Source organism: Archocentrus centrarchus, chromosome 7, assembly GCF_007364275.1.
Source record: "Archocentrus centrarchus isolate MPI-CPG fArcCen1 chromosome 7, fArcCen1, whole genome shotgun sequence".
Taxonomy (NCBI): domain Eukaryota; kingdom Metazoa; phylum Chordata; class Actinopteri; order Cichliformes; family Cichlidae; genus Archocentrus; species Archocentrus centrarchus.
This window is the reverse complement of record NC_044352.1, coordinates 16,963,744-16,976,212: the sequence shown is the minus strand read 5'-3', so window position 1 is coordinate 16,976,212 and position 12,469 is coordinate 16,963,744. Positions and strand designations below refer to the sequence as shown.

Sequence of the window (12,469 nt, the reverse complement as noted above, 5' to 3'; positions counted from 1 at the left end):
AATATGCTCTCTCTTTCTAGTCCCTGTCAGTACTCTAACTGCAGAATTCTGGATCAGCTGAAGGGTTTTCAGAGAGCTTTTAGGACAGCCTGATAGTAATGAATTACAATAGTCCAGCCTAGAAGTAAAACATAATACATCACGCTGATACTGGATGTTTCTAGTTTTAAAAATATTGTGCAAATGTAGAAAAGCAGTCCTACATATTTGTGTAATATGCGCATTAAAGGACATATCCTGGTCAAAAATAACTCCAAGATTCCTTACAGTGTTACTGGAGGCCAAAGTAATGCGATTTAAAGTAAATGTCAAAGTAAGTGTCTGAAGACACTGTGTTACTAAGATTTGTGGGGCAAAGTACAATAACTTCTGTTTTATCTGAATTTAGAAGCAGGAAATTAGAGGTCATCCAAGCCTTTATGTCTTTAAGACAATCCTGCAGTTTAGCTAACTGATGTGTGTTATGGGGCATCATGGATAGATAAAGCTGGGAGTCATGGAGGAGTTGAACTACTAGTACACCCACTGTAGTGTCCAGATATCGCATCATACTTCTAGTAGTGAGACTGACCCTAGCCAAATTTAAAACTAAGGGAAAAAAACTAGATCCTACAAAATGTCTAATTTGTAATTTAAAAAATGTCTAGTTACAAGTGTCTGAGTTTTTTTCCACAAAAGATTCTGTGTTCAAATTTCTGTATTTGGTTTTGTTCTAACTTGGTAACAATAATTGTGTGTCTTTTAGCAGTTTTGTTTTGTTTTGTTGTTGTCTTGGGTGATTTAACAATTTTGATTAAGAAAAAAAAAACATATTTCTTGAAGACGGATTTCTCAAAATCCTAGAGTGTCATTTAAAAAAACAAATACACTTGACTGAATAATAGTCTGCAGAGAAGAAAATAAGATTTTCTTGTTATTTTAATGTTAAAAAAATCCTAAATCAAACTTAAATATGACTATAAAGTCAAAATAAACAAACAAAAAAAGAAATAAATACCATAACAGTATCTCCACCCATACAATGAGTTTTGTTCTGTATTGCAGGCAGACTAATTAGATTTTTTTTTAAATCACAATAATCCAATAGTTTGAAGTTATCCTGGATTCAATCAGATTAGTGTAAATTTCTTTCTGTGCCCAGAAAAATGTCAATAACACTGATATATTAGATATAATTAAATGTATATTGAAGTTGCTATTCAAATACATGCCTTCTACATGGCTCTCTCTTAAATCTTGCAGCTTCCTTTTATGACGGGTCGTTACAAGTGGTTTCTGAAGGTTCTGTCAGTGTGTGCAGAGTTTAAGGGTGAGGACCCAGATGCAGAATGCAGGAGACCGACTTCAGCAAAAGGTGAGTCTTTAATATGGTTATTAACAGAAAATGTAAAATAGAGTCTAGAAAGTAAATAACCCCCCCCTAAAAGAAAGCAAAGATAACACAGGGTTGGACAGAGGGAACAAACACAGGAAACACTGACAAAAACTATGCAGAAGACGGGACAACTTTTAAACAATGGGTTGATTAGGGAATGACCAACAAAAGGTTGATGAGACACAGTTGCAAGCAATCATATATGTGTGAAAACAAGCAGAGCCAGGAAGCAAAATTAACACAGGACATGAAATAAAAATCTTCAAAGTAAAACAAAAGGCAACTTATACCAACATGAACATGAACAATTAACAAATATGAGACAAGGAAACACTGGACTCATTGAGATTGAGGAAACGAACAAGAAGAGCTGAAAAAACTTAATACTAGTAACAGAAACCAAGACATGAAGAAAACAGGATGAGAAACTGATACTTATTACAAAATGACTATAAAGCAAAACAAAAATCAAAAACTCAAATGGAGTAACAATAAAACCTCACATGCATGCAGCAATAATTCATAACCCTCAAAACACAACACACCCTAGGACAATGACAGATCCAACTGGGACCTGATCTAGTACTGATTGTGATACTGCTGTAACACTAAAACTTAATGCCTTGCCACAAAATCATTCAAAATTGAAAAACAACTGCCTGTACAATAGCTTGAACAGCATGTGGCTATAAACCCTGTCTATCAGCTCCAGGAGGGGCCATAGAAACTGGTCAATGTAAACCATAACCATTTTCTCTAACTAAAAAAACAGACCTTAATCCAGATATCCACAAAGTGCTGTTAATTTAATATAAATGTACATCACACTGTTACACAGACTCCAGCAAAAGAGATCAAATATCAAAGATAATCATGAACCCAGTTGCAGCATAAAATGATCGTATGGAGATTTTTTTACTGCAAACTTTAACCTCATAAAAACAGTTTTCAGGGCTAAAAGAGGCTTCTGAAAACTAAGTACACTCTTACTGGCCTAACCCCCATAGAGCAAGTAGCAGCCAAGTGCTGTATGTTTTTTCCATCTTAGCTTTTTCCTAGTTCTCACTGAACATTATGCAAGAATATTTTAATATATTTGTTGCCATTTGTATGCCAGCTTTCCTCACAGCAGTGTGCAAACCTGGAATGAGGAGATTAACTGCAAAAAACTTTAGTAAATTCAGTTTTTCACTGTAATAAGTAAATCATCAAACTTATCATTGCTTATTGATATTGTCTTTCATCAAAGCAAATGAAGTTGTATAGAAAATCAAATAGAGTTTATTAATAAGACACACACACACAAACACAGAGAGAGAGACAGTACTTTCTGCCATATTTATATAAATCTGCACAAGGGCAGTGAAAATATCTCTATACGACTTTTAGTTTCCGTCACCAATGATTTCTTAAGAGGAATCTCACCATTTTTCAACATAAAACTGGAAGGTCAAAGATGATTTATGTTGTGATATGATACAAATAACACTGAACTTCATGGTTAAAAAAGAAAAGCTTGATTGGAATTTATGATTGTTAAAATATGGAATTTAATATTATTGGTGAAAGTAAGGGAAATAATTTTAGGTAAGCTAATAATAATCACATAGAGCAGAGAAAAAGAATACACTGTTTTTGGTAGAGTGCAGATAAGTTTTAGAACAGGTTCAATAATATTACTGAAACATCGCTTTTTACCTAGATTCAGTTCTGAAGACATGGTTTGGCAAAGAAGACAGAATCAATGGCACTTCCTCAGTGATTCACAGTGGAAGATGTGTGTCAGTTTATGAGACAATATGACTCTGATAAATGTAAAGACATACTATTTTAGTCATAAAATGTAGTTATTTATATTGATTAATTTAATGGCTAGATTAAACGATTTAGTCAATTTGTATCTCTGGCATGACTAATTTATCCATAAAATGCAATATGGCCTGTGTTCTGTGATACACTTGGTAATGACATGAGAGCGATAACTCACATTTCTAAATAAGTAGGGTTATTGTACTACTAAAATACACACACACACAATACTGAAACGCCTTCCTGTTCACACGAAAGGCCTTCCTGTACTGACACGCTCTCACACATATTACCGAAATGCATTCCTGTTCACACAAATTATTATTTTTTGGAAACAGGTCTGTCTTGCAAATGAGACACTGAGTCTCAAGGGGACTACCTGTATAAATAAAGGTGAAATAAAAAAATAAAATAAAACAAAACACCTTCCTGTTCACATTAAATCTTGGTTTTCAGTGGTGTGTGTGAGTGTATTTCTGTAGTTTTGAGATGGATAAAATGGGTCTAAGAATTTGCTGGATGTGTATGTAATAGCTCAACTGATTAGTCACTCTAGTAACTCAGCTCTCAATGTTATTTCCATAGCATATAACATAAAAGCTAATATGTTATCGATGTCCAACTCATAATAATGACAATCACAGAAAGTTAAAGTATTCTCAGTAGTTTATATTTACTATGATTTTAGCATGCCTTCCTCCTTACTGCTTTTGCATTTCTTTTGAATTAATATGGTGAATAAAATCACTAAGGCTCATATGCACCTTATTAACATCTACCAAGACCTGGTAATTATGTGTTCTAGAACTTGTAGTTCCAAGGGATTTTTGCCACCAGAAATTCTTCTGCCAGGAAGGTGGCACTGGTGGCCACCAGTACTTTTAATGTACTTGTCATAACACCTCATAACTACTGACATTTTTCTTTGGTACCCAGAATACAACATCACTACTGATAATCCTGCTCTTTTGGAGAAGACTGGCATCGAGTAAGTGTCTTATGTTGAACCAAGTTGAATTCTCCACTCAGTTAATTCAGTGTTTTTTATTCTGTTTTCTTCTTGTTATGTTTTTGTTTTGTTTTTTACTCTTTAGGAAAAGTGCTGACAAAAAAGTTAAAATCTACACTCCAGTGAAGACACACTTCTACAATGAAAAATCAAGCAAGGTGATTTACTATGAATGTAAAATATTGCAGAGGTTTCATATTACAATAAAAAGTACATTTAGATAACACATCAGTTTTGAGAGTGTAAGTTAAAAAATAACTCACTGAGTTAATTAACACATCTGTGTGTTTAGTTGAGGACAACACACTTTCTTTGTGTAAGCACAAATTTTAATATTAGACAAATAACCCAAGTACATACAAAATACAGATTTTAAATGAGTATGATTTTGATACTACTATTTATTACAAGCAGACAAACATGAATGTATAATTCATTATTATTTTTTCTGTCAATTGTGAAGACCAGTATAACCTGCAGGGTCGGCATGGACAGGGAATGAACTTTGACAAGGAGGCATTCTGCTCAAGTCACTTTGCCATTTAAAAAAAATCACACTGTGCATATACAGGTTTTCTTTAAGTGCAACACTGGTACAATGAACACAATGTAGCTGACTGTGAGCACACAATGTCCTCAACACATTTCCATTTGTTTTGCAATTTTAAACATTTAAGCTAGGTGCAAGAATCAAGAATCAAGAATCAAGAATGCCTTTATTAGTCCCACAAATGGGGAAATTGCAGTTAACAGAACATCCATCCAAAACAAAAACATAACACAGACAGGGGGGGGACAGATGTCTGAGGTCATGCAACCGTTTCACAACGGCGCTACCTTTAGCAGAGAGACAGAAAGAGATACATTGGGATAGTTAGGTTCAAAAAAATCATCTCATACTGTGTTCATAAAGAACACCTTACGAGGTTCCAAAAAACACCTCAGCAAAAAGCATATTGCACATATAAAGCCGGGATAGCAGTATGGTGGGTAGGGTCAGGGTCAGGAGGGGACGCAGACGGAGACGAGAGGGTGGGGGCATTGTGGAGCCCAGATGCCAGCTCCCAGGCAAACAGTTTGCTGATAGTGATGGAAGTTCATCAGCAGCCTTGGTACACCAGATCCAGCTTCACAAATCACAGAGAGGGCTGAGGGGGATAGCGGCCTTCACACATAGTTCTGGAGAGATATGATTGCCAGCCAAGGCCGGCTAGGGAGCCGAATTCTGATAATGCAGGTGTTGTTTTGGAACAGGCTGCTTGTTTTTTCAACAGCCTTCAGTCTCACTGGGAAACCATTCAATAAATCCAATAATCCAAATTCATTAGTTACCGTCCTCACTGAGCAGAACCGTACCTTATCTCCAGATCGAACCCCTCTCACCTGCTACTCCCCAAGTCTACGGCTCAGGTTCATCAGGCTTTGAGTCTGAGTCTGTACCATTCTGGTCAGCCCATCCACCTGGGTCGGCAGCCTCTGCAGATGTCGAACTGCCGTCCAGGTTTTCTTGATTTCACGGTAAATCAGGTATCCTCCAAGCCCAAACAGAAAAGATACCGCTACCAGATAGCCAAATATGTAAGCGTCTTCCACGTCTTCCACCTCTAGGGCCGAGAAGCACACAGGTCTCCACGAGCTCCAAGAGTCGATGACGTATCCAACCGGGTCTGTTCCACTCGGACACGCAGGCTCCCCTTTCCCAGATCTCATAGTGGAAAAAATTCGATCCATGGTCTTGAAGGCCCAGTTTGCCAAATCCATATTGCTCTCAATCTTATTCTTATTCGAACAGTGTGCAAGAGACGCTCTCACAGCAAGCAGCAAGCAGGAAAGATAGGGAGGGCAGGGAGAGAGATAGAATGCGACCGTCCCCGTCAGAGGCTGGAGCAAGAAAAAAAAAAAAAAAAAGGTTAAATGAACTTTTCTTTTTTTTTTTTGTTTCAAAGAGATATGAGAGGTACTTCCAAAATTTTGACCTGCATCACCCTATCTGCTCAGTGTCCTCCTCAGTCATGCTGGTTACCATGATTGAAAATGACTGTTCTGATTGACAATGACTCCCTGAAATCTTTGAAGTCAACCAGACACATCCAAATTTTTTTTCTTTTGGCCACAGCAGCTTTTGTTAGCAGTGGAGAGAGACAGGAAACAGGGGGAAGATACCAGGGAAGACACACGGGCAAGTTGGCGACAGGCCGAGACTCGAACTCGTGCCGCCCGCACCACAACGCGCGGCATATCGCCGGCTTCACCACTAAGCCACCTGGGCGCCCAGACACATCCACATTTTTTTGTCTTTTTTTTTTTTCAAGACTGGGGACAAGGAACAGTATAAGAAACACAGGGAGCACAAGAGTCAGAAACTCTGAAGGCCAACCGCCTGGCCGGCGGCAGAGACAGAGAAGCTCCTGAGGGTGGCTGTGTGGCCAGTGGCGGTGGAGGTAATGTGACACCTCTGGTGGCTTGGCTGGAGGCTGACAACAGCAAAGGATGTGGCAGAATAGGATCTGATGGCTTGGCTGAAGGCCGACAGTGAAGCCCCTTGGAAGCGGATGGCGCCAGACTGGAACCCTTGGGCATAGGTTTAGGCAGCTTGAGACCATCAATCTCAGGCTCATTATTCTCAGGCTCGGGCGAAGTAGGAACCATTGGGAACTCCGATGAACAATGCCACCCATCCCCTTCACAACACAGTAGACAATATTAAAAGTAAATTCAGCAATAGATATTTACAAACCTGCTGCTCAAAGGAACGATACAGCAAATCCTTCCTGCCCAGTGCAATAAGACTGTATAACTAACCCACACCCTAGACATATACACCTGAAAAATTCTGAGGACATTTGACTGGACTGGACTTAAAACATCATCATGGCATCTTACATGCTTATACAGTATATTCACAAACATACATACTATGTACACAAACCTACACTGTCCCAATGCCTGCTCAAATGTTGTCTTGTTTTTACTGCAATAATGTTTCCTTCATTGCACAAACTGTGTGCGGTCTTCTGCTGCTGGTGTTGCAAATGTTTTTTTTTTCTGTATATGAGATATATATATATATATATTTATAAATTATTATTTTCTTGTTATCATCATTTTTTTAATCATTTTTTTCATATTATTGTTAATTTTTTTTATTTATTCTTTATTATTCCTATTTGTAGTGCCATTCCTATAGACAAGTTAATTTCCCAATAGTGGGATCAATAAAGATGTCTGTCTGTCTGTTTGTCAGTCAGTGTTACAGGCAGCAAAACATTTTCCATGGCTTCTCCAGACTCTTTCACATCTGTAACATGTGGTCAGGGTGAACTCGCTCTCATCTGTGAAAAGCAAAGAAAGGGTGCCAGTGGTGGACCTGCCAGTTCTGGTATTCTATGGCAAATGCCAGACAATGAGAGCCACTAGAGGATACCAGACCTTCAGGCCACCCTCATGAAGTTTGTTTCTGATTATTTGGTCAGAGAGACTTACACCAGCGGCTGGAGGTCATTTTGTAGCTCTGACAGTGCTCTCTGCACAAAGGAGCAGTAACTGCCTGGCTCCTGGATTCTTCTGGCAAAGGCATGTCTTGATGTGCCATTCTGGAGGAGTTGGACTACCTGTGCATCCTCTGTAGGGTCCAGGCATCACCTCATGCTACCAGTAGTGACACTGACCCTAGCCAAATGCAAAACTGTGAAAAAACATCTTTTTTTTGTACAGACTAAAGTTTGATTGCCATGGTCAAGGTCATTAATCCTCTGGAGTTGACGGACACAACAGACTTCAAATTATATAAGAGTTTTAAATTGTGTTGAAAGGTCAAGTAAAACCAGACTTATGATAAATAATTTACACCATCCGTTTTCTGCAATATTTCTGTCACATTTGGTGAAGGAAGAAATGCTACAAACAGGATTTCTTAAAATCCTAGAGTGTACAAAGGAGCAGTAGCAGATGCAATCATTTCAATTAAAAAAATAAACAAAGACATCTGACTGAACAAGTGTCTGCAGTGAAGAAATTAATTGTTTTTTCTTTATTTTACTGTTAGAAAAAGTCACTCAGTACTGCTATAAATTCAAAGTAAACACATTGATATATACATTAGATATAATTATTAAATTTATATTTGAATTTGCTATCCAAATACATGTGTGTCTTCCAATTTCTGTTGCAGCTGATCATTAAATCTCTCATAAATCTTGCAGCTTCCCTTTATGGCGGGTTGTTACGAGTGGTTTTTTAAGGCCCTGCCAGTGTGTGAGTGTAAGAGTGAAGACCCAAATGCAGAACACAGGAAACCAACTTCAAAAAAAGGTGAGGCTTTAATCTGGTTACATTACAACATACACATTATAAGTTCATACAACATTAGGTCATTCCTTAATGATCACATTCATCGAGACCATGTGCTTCTCACCCTCGCTGAGGTGCGGGATGAGTGTCATATATAGTGTGTGAAAATGACAAAAAATAGTCACTTGTCCTATGAAGGATTTGCAGAAAATTTAAAGTAGAGTATAGAAAATAAACAAACAATAATTCAAAAAAGAATAAGAATAGCACAGGCTGAACACAAGGTTGACCACAGGGAACAAACACAGGAAACAAAAACTATGGAGAAGACAAAAAAAGGCGAATAAACTTCTTCGCAAAAATCATTTTTAAGAGGAAGAAACCTCTGACAGACAAAAACGACTGAACATTTCCTGTTAACATGAATGAGCCACAAACAAACATGTTTATTTGATTACGTACAATATACACTATATACGTCATGCATCTACTCATCAAATAAAGCATGTTCTGTGAGGTTTCAATGCAAGATATAAGACAGTAAAGTACAGTCTCATTTCCAATGTGTTTTGCCTGGAAGACAAAGCTGCACTCACCTGTAGCCATAAAATGTATTCATTCACTACCTGCATTAAAACAAAATCTAAAGAGCTAAATTTTGCACACACTAAAAGATTCAGAGTAATATTTTTAATTCTGTTGACATTTTTGCTATATTTAAATGAAAAATTGACTATTTTTGATTTGTGAGTGTAACACTTATAATTAGTCTTTTCCTGGTTGTAATGCTGTGCATATGTTCTTTAATTATAATATGTAATATTATAATATATAATATGTTCTTTAATTATAAAAACAACATGGGGATGGTTGGCTTTGCATAAACGGAAAAATCATCAATTCCCTGTAACTAAAATACATTAAAATACCAACATGTAACAAAGTAGCACCCACTTTCTAATACTTGACAGTGTGAAACAAAATATGCCTGATAAAATAAAATATATTACAAATGGCCTACTTTATAATTCACAGACACATTCACCAGTTGGCTGTTTCATGTTTATTTCTCCATAAAGGAAACGGGCTTCTCTGTCCTGTGTATAATTGGATGTACCCTGAAGCAGACCGAAAAAATAAAGACTGTAAGGTAGGAAAAAACCTAATTCTGTCTACTGTAAGGCAGTGGAGGTTTATGCATAATGCACAAACAACCAGAAACAGCTGCTGACCTCTCGGCTTGATAAACTCCAGCTATTGATAACGGGACACTGACACGTCTGGCTCCATAATCAAGTAGAATTGATTCTGCTTCCAGAGAGAAGGGTCAGCTGTGGCCACAAGATGGCAGTGATATAAAGGACAGCTGTGAACAGGCAGCTTTATGATAAAACACTGTCTGAGATTAAACCAGAGAGTTTGCTTTATTTCGATATGTTTAAATTGATGTCAATTTTTACATTTCACCAAGATTAGAATATGTAGTTAAGCCTGCAGTGACTCTATGTGGAAATGTTGTCTGTGGGCAGACACAAAATAGTAATTAAATTAAGAATTGAGAGCTGAACAGTTTATCTGTCTACATTACTTCATTTTTAGTTCAAGTTTAGTTCATATCAGTTCAGTTGAATTCAGCTTTATTTATATAGCACCAAATCATAACAACAGTCACTTCAAGACTCTTTATACTGTAAAGTAAAGAACCTACAATAATACAGAGAAAAACCCCAACAAGCAAATGACCCCCTGTGAAAAAGCAATTGGTGAGAGAGGGAAGGAAAAACTCTTTTTAGAACCAGGCTCAGGGAGGGGCAGCCTTCTGCTGCAACCAGTTGGGAGTGAGGGGAGTGAGGCAAGACAAAAGACACACTATGGAAGAGACCAAGAGTTTAATAATAACTAATGATTAAATGCAGAGTGGTGCATCACAGGAAGGCTCCTGTGATGCACCACACCACATCATTTGTTTTGTATTAAAAAAGGTGTGTTTTTAAACATTTCTTGAATTTGTCTTTTGAGTTTCCCTCCCTAATATTTTGAGGTAGACTGTTCCAGTGTTAGGGGGTTTATACTGAGAAAGCTTCAGAGCCAAAATTTCTCTGTGAGGAGTATTGGACACCCAACAGGTTAGTGATGGAGGATCTAAGAGTGCAAGCTGGGATGTAAAGTGAAGGTTTATAAGAAGGTCCAAGACCATTTAAGATTTTATATACAAGAAAGAGTATTTTAAAATCAATCCTGTAGGCAGTGATGGTATAGTTACCTTGAAAAAGTATTTCGACTACTGATTACTGATTACTCCTTTAAAAAGTAACTTAGTTACTTTACTGATTACTTAATTTGAGAAGTAACTAAGTTAGATTACAGTTACTTTATTAGTTACTTTCAACAGCGGCCGGTCTTGTGCCAAAAAGTGATCGTCTGTCATAAAGTGATCCTGATGTTTCTGTGTGTTTTTCTGTGTAATGTCTTTACTTAAATTGGTGAACAGAGTGCAGTCAGCATGATTTATGAAGGGCTTATATATAAAATGCAGAAATAACCTGTTTTTCAACAATCTTTAGGAGTCTGTGTTATTGTACCTACATTATAATCAATCCAGACCTTTTTGGCCACTTCAAATATCTTTATATAACTGTGATGTCATATTTGTTCTGATTTCTGCAGCTTTGTGAGCCAGATTTCTGTTTAAAAAGACATTTTTAATGTCAGACAATTTTTATCTTGAAAAAAAAATTAATACATAAAAGTCACTTTGCCAAAAACTGAGTGCAGCTTCTACCTTGTGATAGAAATGCTGTTTCTCACTCAAAATTACCTGATATCATTCATGAGAGATATGTTTCATATATGCTTCACAGATTATAGGTCAACAAGTCATTTACAGCCGTTTAAATACAGGGAATTATTTTTGTGGCAAATACCGAAAATTTCGTTTTGGCAGACGATCACTTTTTGGCACAATAACCGCCTCTACTACATAGTAGAGGACTTTTCAACTTTTTCAGCTCTCCCCAACTTACTGGTTTGTACTGAAGTCCAGCTTTTGTTGTTTGGGTGCTGGGGGGCTCCTGCATTAGCCGCAGCTCTGCTTCGTTCCACCTGTTCTGACTCGCTCTGTAAGTTTGACTGCGCCGTGACTCCAGATGTTTCCTCATATTTGACGTAGTGTTTTTGAAGCTAGACAGCACTTTGTCGCCAGCACAGAGCGCGCAACTAACGATGTTGTCATCTTCAGCTGACACAGATTCACAATAGTGCCTGTATTTCAGCTAGAAAACGTGCATCTCTCTCCTCCCTCCATTGTTTACATTTGTGTCGCTGTGCTGTTATTGTCCTCATGCTGAAAACGGGACTTAATTGTCGCATCTGCCAGACGTCACTCCCCGAAACGCAAGAAGAAAGCAAAAATATATCTTTGTACTGAGGAAAATGACAAAAATAGTAATGCACAGTTACTTGGATAAGTTACTGGACTGCAAATAGTAACGCGTTAGATTACTCGTTACTGAGAAAAAGTAGTCAGATTAGAGTAACGCGTTACTAAGTAGCGCGTTACTGACATCACTGCCTGTAGGAGACTGAATACTCCACATGTAATGTAGCTCTGCTAAAACTGGACCGATGTGCTCTGTGTTATTCATTATAGTGAACAACTTTGTAGCAGAATTCTGGATAAGCTGCAGACTACTATTAATTTTAGGGGGAAGTCCAGCAAAAAGAGCTATCTGCTGGAAGTGGTCGGGAAAGGTTGTATCTAGGAGGAGTTGATTCAGATAAGAGGCCTGAAACTGGCAAAAATTGACACCTTCAATGCCACTAGGTGGCATCCTAATGTTTATGAACTTTATGCATGTCAATGTGTTCAGGGTAGAGGGCTTATCAAACCACTGAAGTTTGAGGCAGATTGGGCAATGTGGCTTTAAGTTACTTCCATTTATGTCTTCATGGCGAAACATCAAACTTGACCATCCTGCCAGGGTCAC

The 12,469-nt window shown here is 37.6% G+C and overlaps 1 protein-coding gene across 1 annotated transcript in view; it reads left to right on the top strand.

Moving 5' to 3' along the window:
- The window catches only part of LOC115782915 (deoxynucleoside triphosphate triphosphohydrolase SAMHD1-like), a 40,752-nt gene that overhangs the window by 12,356 nt on the left and 15,927 nt on the right, over positions 1-12,469 (top strand). The window contains exons 2-6 of the mRNA XM_030733429.1: positions 1,243-1,354; positions 4,121-4,172; positions 4,279-4,351; positions 8,396-8,504; positions 9,563-9,633. Of these exons, the coding sequence (XP_030589289.1) occupies positions 1,243-1,354; positions 4,121-4,172; positions 4,279-4,351; positions 8,396-8,504; positions 9,563-9,633 (417 nt within the window). The remainder of the gene's footprint in view (positions 1-1,242; positions 1,355-4,120; positions 4,173-4,278; positions 4,352-8,395; positions 8,505-9,562; positions 9,634-12,469) is intronic.